This window comes from Phyllostomus hastatus, unplaced genomic scaffold, assembly GCF_019186645.2.
Source record: "Phyllostomus hastatus isolate PE091 unplaced genomic scaffold, TTU_PhHast_1.1 phas_contig_38, whole genome shotgun sequence".
In the NCBI taxonomy this organism is placed as follows: domain Eukaryota; kingdom Metazoa; phylum Chordata; class Mammalia; order Chiroptera; family Phyllostomidae; genus Phyllostomus; species Phyllostomus hastatus.
In genome coordinates, this window is record NW_025333869.1 from 28,396,746 (window position 1) to 28,410,070 (window position 13,325).

Below are 13,325 nucleotides of genomic sequence, written 5' to 3' on the forward strand. Positions count from 1 at the left end.
AAAATCAAGGATTATGATAAGGCAGTTCAGAAGGGAATGATTTGAATGTTATAAATTAGACTCTTGGAAAAAGATAAAACCTTTGGGGCCTTTTTAAAAACCTTATTTGCATATTTGTTTGTTTTCCTCCTGAACAGTTCTCTTTATAATCTTACGGTCAAAGCTGACAAAAGATACCATATTCTGCTCATAGAATTTGCCAAAAAAATTATGTACCCCCTCATAAAAAATTATCTATTCTTTGATCTTTTTAAGAATTGGCACATGGTACAATTTTAAGAAAATTGGTTAGGTTTAAGGTAAAATAAATAAGATAAATAAATTTATCTCAGTAATTGTTTATGTGAAGGAAAAAAATATTCCCTGGACTTATTCTTTCTGTAACTATGAAATTTTGATTCCCTTGTTCAGTTAATTCACTTATAAGCATATAAGTTGTCTTTAAATCTTTATTAATTATCTCAATTGACTTAAACATTGATTTTCAAGCAATTTAATTTCTAATTTATCAATCACTGAGTTTGTGAATGCTTAGTATATCCAAGAACTATCATAATTAAAACATTCCCATTTAATCGTAATTAAAACATCTCTCCATTTCTTTGGAGAGATTTTTAGTGGCTCTTTATTGCTTGTTGAATAATAGCTTTAGAGTGGGCTTCAAAGACATTTGTAATCTGCCTTTCTAACTTTCATTGTATTCTTCCATTCATACCAAGTTTTGTCATATCACAGTTTTCTTTCACATACCCCACTTTCCTGGTTCTTAGCTCCATACATTTTTCAGAACTTGATACCGACTTTCAGATCTTTCCTTTTGTTCAATCTATATGCTCAGTTGGAAATTCCACCCTTCCCAGTTTTTCACAGCCCTTGCTCATTCTTATAGATGCTTGTCAAATGACACGTCTTCCTCAAGATCTTCCATGCTTCTCCAGTCAGAAATAGGTTTTCTTTTCTATGTGGACTGATAGCATTTTGTTCATGTCTCTATTATAGCATTTATTTTATTATGAGTTGTTTACACATCCCATTTCTTCTCCTTTACTAGATAGTAAACTCCAGAGCAGGGATTTATCTTTTATCATCTCACTCCCACTATAGTGCTTTTTAAATAGCAAGTACTAAAAAACATTTTAATAGAAGAAGATAATATTCCAAAAAGAGGAAATAGAGAAAAGATGCAAAGGTGGAATAGTAATATTTATAGGAAAGTTAGCAAGGGAAATAAAAAGTTTCAAAATAACCAACTGTCTTTATAAAACAAATTAATGGCATAACTGGAAAAATCACCTGTGCCCAAGCAGGCAACAGGACCAATAGGAGGAGTGCGGGACTAGCAGCATTCCAGTGGGGAGAATGCACAGCTGGTCTGAGCTGAATGCATTCTGACACTTGAATTCTATTACTTTTCCAAGGAAAACAAACTTTCTAATATTTTACTCCTGTAATGACCAGTCTAAAGTTTTATGCACAATAAACACTCAGTTTTCTATTCTTCGCTAACCAAACACTTGGTAATTTGTAGTTATTTAGTCTTGCTAGGATTTCAAACTACTAGAGAAGATGAAAATTTGTAGATATGACTTCATACAGAATTCAGTAAGCTAATAGTAGGAGAATTTTACCTCATTTATTCTTATATTTAATGAGGGAAAGGTAGACTATAATAATAGGTTATTAAAATAATCTAATAAATTTTGGGTCTGACATTGACTTTTTTTAAAAATTTAAATAGATCACAGTTGAAAACTTTGGTGCAACAGAAGTGAAAGAGCTGGTTCTAAATGGTGCAGACACAGCTGTTAACAAACAAAATCGGTAAGTGAATTGTAGCAGCATCAGTGGTAGTAATAAGATTCAGGAGGCTTTTTTTTTTTCTGTTTTTAGAAATGTGTCACAACCTTAAGTTTCTACTCAGATAAAACTTAACTTTTTTAATGATCAGTGAGGAAGTAATTTGCCTTTTGCTCCTGAAATCCCTTCAAGATATTAATAAAGGGTTAAAAAGACCATAAACAACAAGAAGAGAAGAAAGAGGAGAAAACAGCAAACACATTTTTGGAAGCCAGAAGACAGTGGTAACTAACTTTAGCCAACTAGAGGCAGGTATAACTAAGATGGACTGCGAGGAACCAAGAAGGCATCGAGGTCATATTGTAGAATAAAGACTCTGGAATTGAGAGTGAAAAATATGTTAGAAAGTGAATGGGCTGTGGGGGAATGCTGGAAACAGATAGATTAGCTGTTGAAAACAGCAGTTAGAAACCCATTTCCTTTATCACATTAGTAGCCTGGAAACTTCCCCTCTCTGACCTGAGCAGAAGATTGGAAATTTACCTTCTGGAGAGATTAAAGTAAAGGTACTGTGGGTTTGAGGGCTGTTAGATGCAGCCAGGGACAAGTGACTGAACTGAAAACAGGGAGTTTGGGAGTCTACAGTTCTTTCTTACATTCCTATGTGGAAGAATCCTACAATATATAGTAGGATTATGCCTAACTTTTAAATGTGAATGGATAGCCAAAATTCACTAGGCATTTAAGGAAAGACCAAAACGATCGGAAAGAATTTCAAGTAAACATAAATAGTGCAGGATGAAGAAAGTGAAATCGGTATCCTCAAAATGATAAGAATAGCATCCATATGGGTACTATTAAAAATTAAAAATGGAATGAATGCAATTTGTCAAAGAAATGGTACTGAAAAATTTTCCAGACCTAAAGTTCCTTTTAAGATTGAAAACATGGAAGTGAAAAAAAGATACATACCAGGCAAAGTACATGAAATTTGAAAATTCTGGAAAAATGGGACCCAAAAAGACTTCTGGGGTGGTGGGTGGTGGCGGCGGGGGGGGGGGGGGGGATAAAACAGACCATATACAAAGAATTAGGGTCAGAATAACAGACTACTAATGAATGACACTAGAGGTAGAAGATCAAAATTCTAGGAGAAAATGATTTTTATTTTAGAATTTTATATTGAAACTATCAAGTGTGTGAATGTATAAAAACATTTTCATACATGCAGAGTCTCAGAGAATTTCCTTCCAATGCATTTTTCTCAGGAAGTTACTGGAGGATGTGTTCTACCCAAACAAGCAATTAAACCAAGAAAAAGGAAGACATAGGATCCCCCAAAATAGGATCCAATATAGGAGAGAGGCAAAGAGGATTCCTTCTGCAGGAACAGCAGTATGTAGAAGGAGTACCAATCTGGGTTAGAACAAGAGGGTGGAGGGCTTCAGGATGTTTTGTCTTCAGGAGAAAAATGCAGTTGATGCTACCTAATATATTTGAATGAGTCCAGAGGAGGTCAACAATTCTGTTGAAGTTGGGGATGAAGTAGTGAACTAAGGGAAACAAAAGTTGTTTTTAAGAAAAGTAAGGTAACCACTGAATACTCTGTAGCTTAATTGTGAATAATATTTATTATAATAAAAATGTTAACAAGGAAGATTGAACCAAAAATAGTTATAATGGGAACCTTCTGGGAGGCAAGGTGAGAGTAGGGCAATTAAATAAAAGGTAAATCCTGCCCCGGCTGGTGTGGCTCAGTGGATTGAGTGCAGGTCTGCAAACCAAAGGGTTGCTGGTTCAGTTCCCAGTCGGGGCACATGCCTGGGTTGTTGGCCAGGTCCCCTGGTGTGGGGCACGTGAGAGGCAAGGAAACATTAATGTTTCTCTCCCTCTTTCTCCCTTCCTTCCTCTCTGTTTAAAAATAAATTTAAAAATATTTTTAAAAAAGGTAAATCCTCACTTTTTCACAATAGATACTCAGTTCTTAGATATTATTTCAATTTGAAAGGTCAAAGAATAACAATAGAACTGTGTTGTGGAAGTTTGAAGGTAAATACCAGGAGGAATAGCAGAAAGAGTTAACAAATAGTTGCCTTTGAATAACAGGAATTTCTGATGGAAAGGTGTAGGACCAGAGACCTGCTTTGTTTTCTTCAATTTGGTTATAATTTTAATAGCTTAATGGCTATTGCCAGGAATTTCATCCCAATGATTATAATCATGATTCTGCTCCTTAATTTAGTAGTTGATGTTTCCTTGCCCTAGTCTCCTTTTCTGTAAAATGGGGTGGTAAATGGTACCTACTGCATAGAGTAATTTTGAGGATTAAATGAGGCAATAAATTTAAGATGCTTAGAACAGTACCTAGCACATGTATGTGCTCAGTAAATGTTGGCTGTTAGAATTATTACTGTTTGACATTTTTAACTGTATATATATCTTACTTTGATAAAAATGAAGCTGTTTCTAAAATAATGTGAAACAATTAGGTTTTCTAGCTATTTTTTTTAATACTGGCTTTGAAAAACTTACTATGATTTTAAAAGATTTTTTAGCTTTTTAAAATCTCTAGTGTTGGACTAATTCTAAGTTTCTAAATTATTATTTCACGTAGATTACATACTTAAAATAATTGAAAGCATCTTGATCTTGTACTACCAGTCCTACTTATATAGTGAAAGTGTTGGAGACAAAAATGTTAGCACATAAAGCAATTTAATCTTTTTTGCTTAAGGGACTTTTAAGAGATGTAACTAGTATAGATAAATTTGACTCTCTAATTAGGTGAATTATAAGATTATTCATTACAAAATTGTTTCTTCTCATCAGAACCTAATCTATTTTATATTTTGCAATGGTGTCCTTTAACCCTTTTTTCTCTTTGTAAATTTAGTTTGGAATTATGATTTTCTAAGAAAATCATCTGTAGATGACTAAAGTTACCAGTATTTCCATTTGTAGAATCATTCTTTTTAATTTGGAAGATAAGACTGTAAAATATTAAAATCCTCTAGTACCCATTCTCATTATTTATTTGACCAGATAGCTGTATAAAGTGTTTGTAGCTAACAGAACAAAATCGAATAAAGTTGTAATTCTAATTACTGGGTTAAGGGACTTTTCTTTTTTCTTTGCCATTTCCTTTTGTATCACAAAAGGCAAAAAACCCATCAGAACTGTGTGTGTGTACACACATGTATGTATATACACATACATACATTTGAAAAGAAGCTGCGCTTGTTATCTCTAATGATTATCCTAAAGGAATGCTTAATTTTGCCCCTTGGTGTTGAGTTTTTAAAATAAGTTTTTTCCCAGAGTTCTTAAAACCCAAGGGAAACAGACCATGTAGTATGTCAAAAAGCTTGACTCCTAAAGCTCTCAGTTCACAGATTGCTCTTTTTAGGGATGCATGTGGAGTGATGCATATAAATTGTAAATAATTAGTGACTATTTTTAAATTATTTTGATAACCATTTGCATTATCTTTCTATTAGGGAATGACATGTTTCACTTAAGAATAGCCTAAGAATGCCTGTGAATTATTGATAAGTCTACATGTCTCATAGATATACTAGATTTTTGTATAGAAAGAATTATAAACTTCTCTATAAAGAATTTGTTCCAGCCCTGGCTGGCGTAGCTCAGTGGATTGAGCGCGGGCTGGGAACCAAAGTGTCCCAGGTTCGATTCCCAGCCAGGGTACATTCCTGGGTTGCAGGCCATAAACCCCAGCAACCGCACATCGATGTTTCTCTCTCTCTCTCTCTATCGCCCTCCCTTCCCTCTCTAAAAATAAATAAATAAAATATTTAAAAAAAAAAAAAAGAATTTGTTCCCTTTGAACCCTATTCATACTTAATCAGTTTTGTGGATAAGTATCAAAAAGGACAGGATCACTCATAGTTTTAATAAGACTACAATATGTATTCTCCTTTAAAAATGATTTTTATATTCTTTGCATATGTGATTTTTCATTTCTAGGCAGGAGTTTGTTGATGCTTATGTGGATTACATATTCAATAAATCGGTGGCTTCCTTATTTGATGCTTTTCATACGGGCTTTCATAAAGTCTGTGGAGGAAAAGTCCTTCAGCTCTTCCAGCCTAATGAACTACAAGCAATGGTTATTGGAAACACAAATTATGATTGGAAGGAACTAGAGAAGGTAGGGGGAAACACATCTGTGATACTGTTTCAATGGAAAGGCAAAAGGAAAACATGTCTGTTGATAGAATTTTTGTCGTCTTATTTGTTGTTTTCCATTTTACACTGTTACTGCCCCTATTATAGGAAAACACTTTTACTCTGCAATGCATGTGTTTTAATTGTGTATGATTTAGATAGCATTTTCATATTTGTGGTATTGATGGTGTTTATATAGAAAAATATCATCTATGACAGGGGCTGGATAGAGAGCCCCAGCTAAAACTGAAAGCTAATACCGTTAAGGTAGCTAACATGAAAAAAATAAAATACTAAGACAACAAAGATACACAGAACATTGGGAACTCTCATACATTGCTGGTGGGAATAAAAATGTTATAGCCACTTTGGGAATAGTTTGCAGTTTTCTTATAAAGTTAAACATATACTTACTACATGGCCTACCAGTTCCAGTGCTAGGTATATTAAGTTATGTTTACACAAAAATCTATAAATAGCCCTGGCTGGTATGGCGTAGTGGATTGTGCGCTGGCCTGACAACCAAAGGGTCACTGGTTCGATTCCCAGTCAGGGCACATGCCTGGGTTGTGAGCCAGGTCCCCAGTGGGGAGCACGTGAGAAGCAATCACACATTGATGTTTCTCTTCCTCCCTTCCTCCCTTTCCCTCTGCCTAAAAACAAACAAATAAATAAAATCTTTAAAATAAAAATCTATAAATGAGAAGAATAGGGAGTTGTTGTTTTAAATGGGTACAGAGTTTCAGTTTTGCAAGATAAAAAGAGGTCTGGACATGGATGGTGGTGATGGTTGCACAAGAGTGTAAATGTACTTACTGCTCCCAAACTGTATGCTTTAAAAGGGTAAGGAGAATAAACTTTATGTTTGGTGTGTTATACCACAATGTTCCTAACATTATGTTTTTAGAAATTTTTAAACAAGTCAAAAACTGGAAACAGTGCGGACAGATGTCCTTTGGTAGTTGAATGGATTAACAACCTGTGGTATATGCACACAATAGAATACTATTGAGCAATTAAAAGGAATGCACTATGGACATAGGCATTGGCTGGGATGACTTTCAGTGTCCTAATGCTGAGTGAAAGAAGCCAGTCTCAAAGGATTACATACTGTATGGTTCCATTTATATGACTTTCTTGGAAGGACAAAACTGTCAAACAGAAGTGAGGGGTGAAAGGAGTGTGTAACTGCAGGGGGTTACACAAGAGCATTCTGTAAGATGATGGAACTCTTCTAATACCCTCTTTGTTGGTGGTGGTGGTTACATAAATAATGTTTACATGTGTTTAAAGGTCATAAAAATATATACACACCCAGAAAAAATCAATTATACTGTGTAATAATTCATATAATACATTTTTTAATTTAAAAAAATTTAGGACTTCTGGTTGGATATAATGGAATAAACACACATCTGTCTTTGCTCACTCCCAGAATCTCCCTAGAATGACAGTGAAGGAATAGAAATAGAAATACTAAGACCAAGAAAATTTTTAAAAAAACAGTGAACAGGAGAAAAAGTAGTTTTGGGAAATAGGTGGATGAATTTATGAGTGACCCAGAGGAAAGAAGATTGAATTGCGAACCTTTAGAGGGACAGAGTTATCAAGATGCAGCCTATTTCATGTTGCTGTAATGGCAGGGATGTGGGGTTGAACTAAAAGCAATAGAATTACTTTAAAGCTAATTTAAGGAATTACTGGACCCTTTGTGTTCCCTCTCCTACCCAACCAAAGACAACTCTGGAGAGAGGCTTTAGAACCTGGGGGAACGAGGTAGAACTAAGGGTGGCACTCAGAAAGGTGGTACCCAGGCTTAAGTCCTCCAGGAAAGGAATGAAGATTTCTTTTGAGGGATAAATTGATCTGATTAAAAGAAAGAAGAAAGCTGAACTCTATGGAGATTCCCAGTAGACATGGATCCTACCTCCAGGCACCTGGAAATGAAAACGATATAATTGCCTCTCATTACACTTTAGATCCTACAGTTTGTCCTTTGGTCTTATCCCCTATTATTCTTTAACTTACTCTGCTTTAGCATTATTGGCTTCTTTGCTGAGTTTAGAACAACCCTCCAATAACATTCCAGTCTTGGGGCCTTTCTCTTTGCTATTCCACGTACCTGGAATTCTCTTCACCTTGATAACTCCAAATGGTTCTCGCTCTTTGTGTCTTTATACCTTCTTAGAGACCTTCACTGGATAATTAACCTAAAGTAGCATATGTACACACATTCTGTCTCCTTTCCCTGCTTTATTATTATTTCACTTTATTTTTTAATTAGTTTACATTCAGTATTATTTTGTGTTAGTTTCAGGTATACAGCATACTGGTTAGATAATCATATACTTTACAAAGTGTTCCCTCGATTTCTCAAGTACCCACCTGACATATACAGTTACTGACTGTATTCTCTGTGTTGTACTTTACATCCCTGTAACTGTTTTGTAACTAACAATCTGTACTTCTCAATCCCCTGTACCCTTTCACCATCCCCCAACCCCCCTCCTGCTTTGTTTTTCATTAAAATTTGACTTAATTGTCTCTACTGTCTGTTACTTGTTACCCCTCACTATAATGTAAGCACCATGAACACAGGATTTTTTGTCTCTGTTCCCTGCTGTGTTCCCATAGCCTAGAACTATTTAAAACCTTGCCTGATAGAATTCATGGAAGTATTCACTCAATGAGACAGTAGTTTTTAAATCTATTTCAGTATTCTTATATTTAGTATACTTTGTATTTTTCCATTGTGTATCTTCTGATTCATTATAATTTTAGTGACTTCAAATGCTCTGTCTTCATCAGGACTATGTACACAGTTCTCCAGAATCACCTAGAGGTTTAAGAAAAAGGGAAAAATCTTTAGCCATCCTCGCCCTGGCCCGGTCCGGGTCATTGGGTTGGGGTGTCGTCTTGTATACCAAAAGGATGCAGGTTTGATCCCGTCAGGGCACATACCATATTTTGCCATGTTTAATGCGTGCCTGCATTTTTGTGCACATCATACATGGATTATGTCATCATTATACCTGTGTGTAATGCGCATCCTTATTTTTTCCCTCAAAAATTTGGGCGAAAAAGGTGCATATTATACATGGCAAGATATGTGAAACCTAGGTTGCAGTTTCAGTGCCCAGTTATAGGGTGTGTATGGGAGGCAGCCAATCAATGTTTCTCACTTGATGTTTCCCTCTTTTCCTTCCTTTCTCTAAAATCAATATACATGTGCTTGGGTTGAGATTGGAAGAAAAAAAAAACTAGCCATCCTCCTTTTTTTCCCCACTAACATGCTTACAGAATTTAATTCAAAGAAGTTAATATAGTAACTTCTATAATTCAAGCCATTTATCCAAATTAAATTTCTGCAAATTCCTAGCAAGTATTTTGTAGATTTCAAAAATTGTTATTGAGATAATCATGGCTACAACTAGAGGCCAAAATTCAAGAAGCCCATTGGCAAACAGGTTTTGAACTATTGCTGGCTGCCTAATACTTTGCATGAGACTAGGGGGACAGCAGTATTCATATTGACATGTGGGTTTTGCCCTCTAATAAGAATATGAAACATTAAATTGTTGAACTGTGATAAATACAGAGGAATAGAGTTTTATTGAATGGTATATCAGGAACCTAAGCTGGGCTACACAAATCTAGGAAGCCTCTTACTCAATGGTAACTTTCAAAAGGTAAGGACTTGGTTCAACTGCAGTTTCTCCAGGGCCCCAGACTTTGGCTAAAATTCATTTAGTATTTCTTGAACGATTCAGGTGACATTTGATCTGAGCTCCAAAGGAAAAATAGAAATTAGCCTGATGGACAAAGTAAAAAGAAAGATGTTTCTGAAGGTACTTGCTGACTAAGTAGTAAAAATTAAAGCAGCTCTGGCTTGATTTTTTAAAAAACACTCCCCAGTATAGACTTAATTCTCTTTCCTCCCTATGACTCTTGTTTCCTTAGTGCTAATATTTTTTAAAGAAGTTGCTGCAAATTACCTGAAAATTTAGTGGCTTAAAAATAACATTGGCCCTGACTGGTGAGGCTCAGTTGTTTGGGCGTTGTCCCAGAAAGTGAAAGGTTGCTGGTTCAGTTCCCAGTCAGGGCACACACCTGGGTTGTGAGTTCAGTACCACACCTCACCCCCTTCTACTCCGTCAAGGTGTATACAAGAAGCAAACTATTGATGTTTCTCCCCCTCTCTTTCTTCCTCCTTTACCCTCTATAAAAAATAAACAATTTTTTTTTTAATTACAAAAAATAACAGTGGACATTTATTGTCTCACACAGTTTATGTGGCCAGAATTTCAGGAATGGCTTAGCTGGGTGGTTTTAGCTCAGGGGCCTCTCATGAGATGTGTAGTCCAGATATTGACCGGTGCTTTAGCCATCTGAAGGCTTGATTGACCCTAATTCCCCTTTCAAGATAGTTTACTGTTAGCTAAGCCCCGTATCTTACCATGAACTTCTCCATAGGGCCATTTGAGTGTCCTTAAAATGGCAACTGGGTCTCCACGAAGTGAAGTGATCAAAAAGAGGTTGAAGTCACAGTTTTTCAATATCTAGCCTCAGAAGTCATTTAGCTCTCCAACATCCTAATGATTACAGAGGTCAGGTCTATTCAGTGTGGAGGGCAATGCGCCAGGGCATGAATAGCAGGAGGAAAAGACCTTGTGAGGTCATCTTGGAAACTGACCACCACAGAAAATTCATTAGTGGTGTTCTTAGCACTGCTTTTTTGAGGGAAGATGGAAAGGAAAGTAATGAATTTGACTCTTCATGAATATAGGAAAAGAAAAATTTTTATAATTACCACAAGTAATTAATTCAATATTGAACTTTAATAACCCATTAATATTTGTGTAATTCTAGTTTTTCCTTTAGATATTTACTTTGGGAGATAATACAATCCTGTGATGTTCCTTGAACTGGTGGAAACGACATTTCTGTCGATTCATACACATTGGGTTGGCCACAGTTGGTTTGCTTTTTCTGTAAGATGGCTCTAGTAGCACTTAGTCATCTTTAACTTCATGCAAAACAATTTTGTTAGATTATATTGTGACAGCTGTGATATCAGGGTGCATTTTTAAAAATCTTGTCAAAATTGGTGAATTTTTATGTAGCCATTCTTTAAGTCATATTTTATTGATTATGCTATTACACTTATCCTGATTTTTCCCCCTGTACCCTCTATCCAGTGCCCCCCATTCCCTCAGGAAATCCCCCCACCGTTGTTTATGTCCATGGATCATACGTATAAGTTCTTTGGCTACTCCATTTCCAGTACTTTACTGTACAATCCCATAGCCATTCTGTAACTACCTATTTGTACTTCTTAATCTCACCTCTTCACCACTCTCCGTCTCCCCCCTACCCATTTGGCAACCTTCTGGTAACTTCTTTTCTCTTGCTGCTTCTAAGAGTCTCTCTATATCTTTAACCTTTGGCCTTTTAATGATGATGTGTCTTGGAATGGGCCTCTTTGCATCCATCATAATTTGGTCTCTCTGTGCTCCCTGAACTTGTATGTCAATTTCCAGTTTCTTGCTCTTTCTCTTCTTCTGGCGCCCCTATGACATGAATGTTGGACCTCTAAGTTGTTCCAGAGGCTGTATATACTATCCTGTTTTTTTTCTTCTTCTTGTTCTGATTGGTTGTTTTTGCTTCCTTATGTTCCAAATCATTGATTTGATTCTTGGCTTCATCCACTCTCCTGTTATTTCCCTGTAAATTGTTCTTTATTTCAATTAGTGTATCCTTTGTTTCTGACTGAATCTTTCCTATGCTGCTGAGGTCCTTACTAAGTTCCTTGAGCATCCTTATAGTTTATTGAACTTTGCATCTGATAGAGTGCTTATCTCCCTTTTGTTTAGGTGGGGGGTTTTTTTGTTGGTTTGTTTTTTTGTTTTTTTGTTTTTTTTAGTTTTGATCTGTTCTTTCATTTGGGCCATGTTTATTTGTCTCTTCATTTTGGCAGCTTCCCTGTGTTTGTTTCTGTGTATTAAGTAGAGCTGCTTTGACTCCTTGTCTTGTAGTCTGGCCTAATGTAGTAGGTGTCTTATAGGTCCAGTGGCACAGCTTCCTCTATCACCAAAGCTGGGTATTTGAGGAGTGCCCTTCACGTGGGCTGAGTACACCCTCCTCTTGTAGTTGAGCCTTGGCTGCTGTTGGCAGGTCATTGAGGGATTTATCCAGGCCAGTCAGCTGCAAGGACTGGCTATGACCACTGACCACCATCCTCCATCATCTGTGGGGGATCAGCTGTGCAGGGCAGGGTGGTGGTGCTTCACTGTGGTCTGTAGCTATCCACTGGGTACACTGGCCCTGGGATTTCCTGGGGTGTGCAGGCCAAGTTCAACCCTGCTTGAGCTGTATAGCAATCTGAGATGGCTGCTACTTGTTCTGGGCTTGGAGATTCCAACACAACACTTAGCTGTGAATCTAGTGTGGCTGCTGCTAGGGCTCACTGACGCCAGCTGTTGCTTGTTTGATAGGATTTAGGCGCCAAGACCAGCCATTCATGTGAAGCAGCAGCTTGGGTCGACCTGTAAGTTGGGTGGGGCAGAACCTTCATTGATCTCCAAGGTTGGACAGTGTTAGCCAGGTTGATGGAGCCTTAGATATGGCACCAGCTTGCACATGAGTTGGGGGAGGGTTTGGCAAAGGAACAGGGGTCTTTGCTCACCTTGATGCCAGACACTTCAGTGTCTCCCAGTGTATCACTGGTTCCTTTCAAGCTGCTACCCCAGAACTGGAGCTCAGAGTTGAGTCTGAGTAGGTGAGACTGTGTGTGGGTTCTTTAGGAGGAACTGCTTGAGACTCCAGAAGTTTCTCCCCCCGACTTAATCCCTGCTGGTTTTTGCAGACAGAAGTTGTGGGGACTTACCTTCCTTGCACTGGAATCCTGGGTTGGGGGAACCTGGTGTGGGTCTGGGACTCCTTGCTCCTGAGATATCCCTCCCAAATTTTTATTCACGTGAGTGTGGGATCAGCCCATATCTTGTCTGCACCCCTTCTTCCAGTTTGGATGGATGTGGTTTCTTTAATTCCGTGGTTGTCAGATTTCCATTCAGCCCGATTTCTGACATTCCTGAGTGATGGTGGTTCTGTATTTTAGATGTAATTTTGATATGGTTGTGTGAAGAGATGAGCCGCATCTGCCTACGCCAGGGGTATCAAATTCATTTTCACCAGGGGACCACATCAGCCTCACGGTTGCCTTCAGAGGGCCGAAATAATTTTAGGACTGTACAAAGGTAACTACTCCTGTTAAGGAATTGAAATTTCATTTGGCCCTTTGAAGGCAACCACAAGGCTGATTGTGGCCCCCGGTGAAAATGAGT

The 13,325-nt window shown here is 37.3% G+C and overlaps 1 protein-coding gene across 4 annotated transcripts in view; it reads left to right on the top strand.

The window, feature by feature from the left end:
• Positions 1–13,325, top strand: part of HERC4 (HECT and RLD domain containing E3 ubiquitin protein ligase 4) — a 129,421-nt gene that overhangs the window by 113,418 nt on the left and 2,678 nt on the right. For 3 of the 4 annotated variants that reach the window (XM_045842334.1, XM_045842333.1, XM_045842335.1), the window contains 2 exons: positions 1,739–1,821; positions 5,782–5,965. In XM_045842334.1, the coding sequence (XP_045698290.1) occupies positions 1,739–1,821; positions 5,782–5,965 (267 nt within the window). Of the gene's footprint in view, positions 1–1,738; positions 1,822–3,065; positions 3,193–5,781; positions 5,966–13,325 lie in introns of those variants that run through there. The other variant, XM_045842336.1, reaches the window with a different exon arrangement.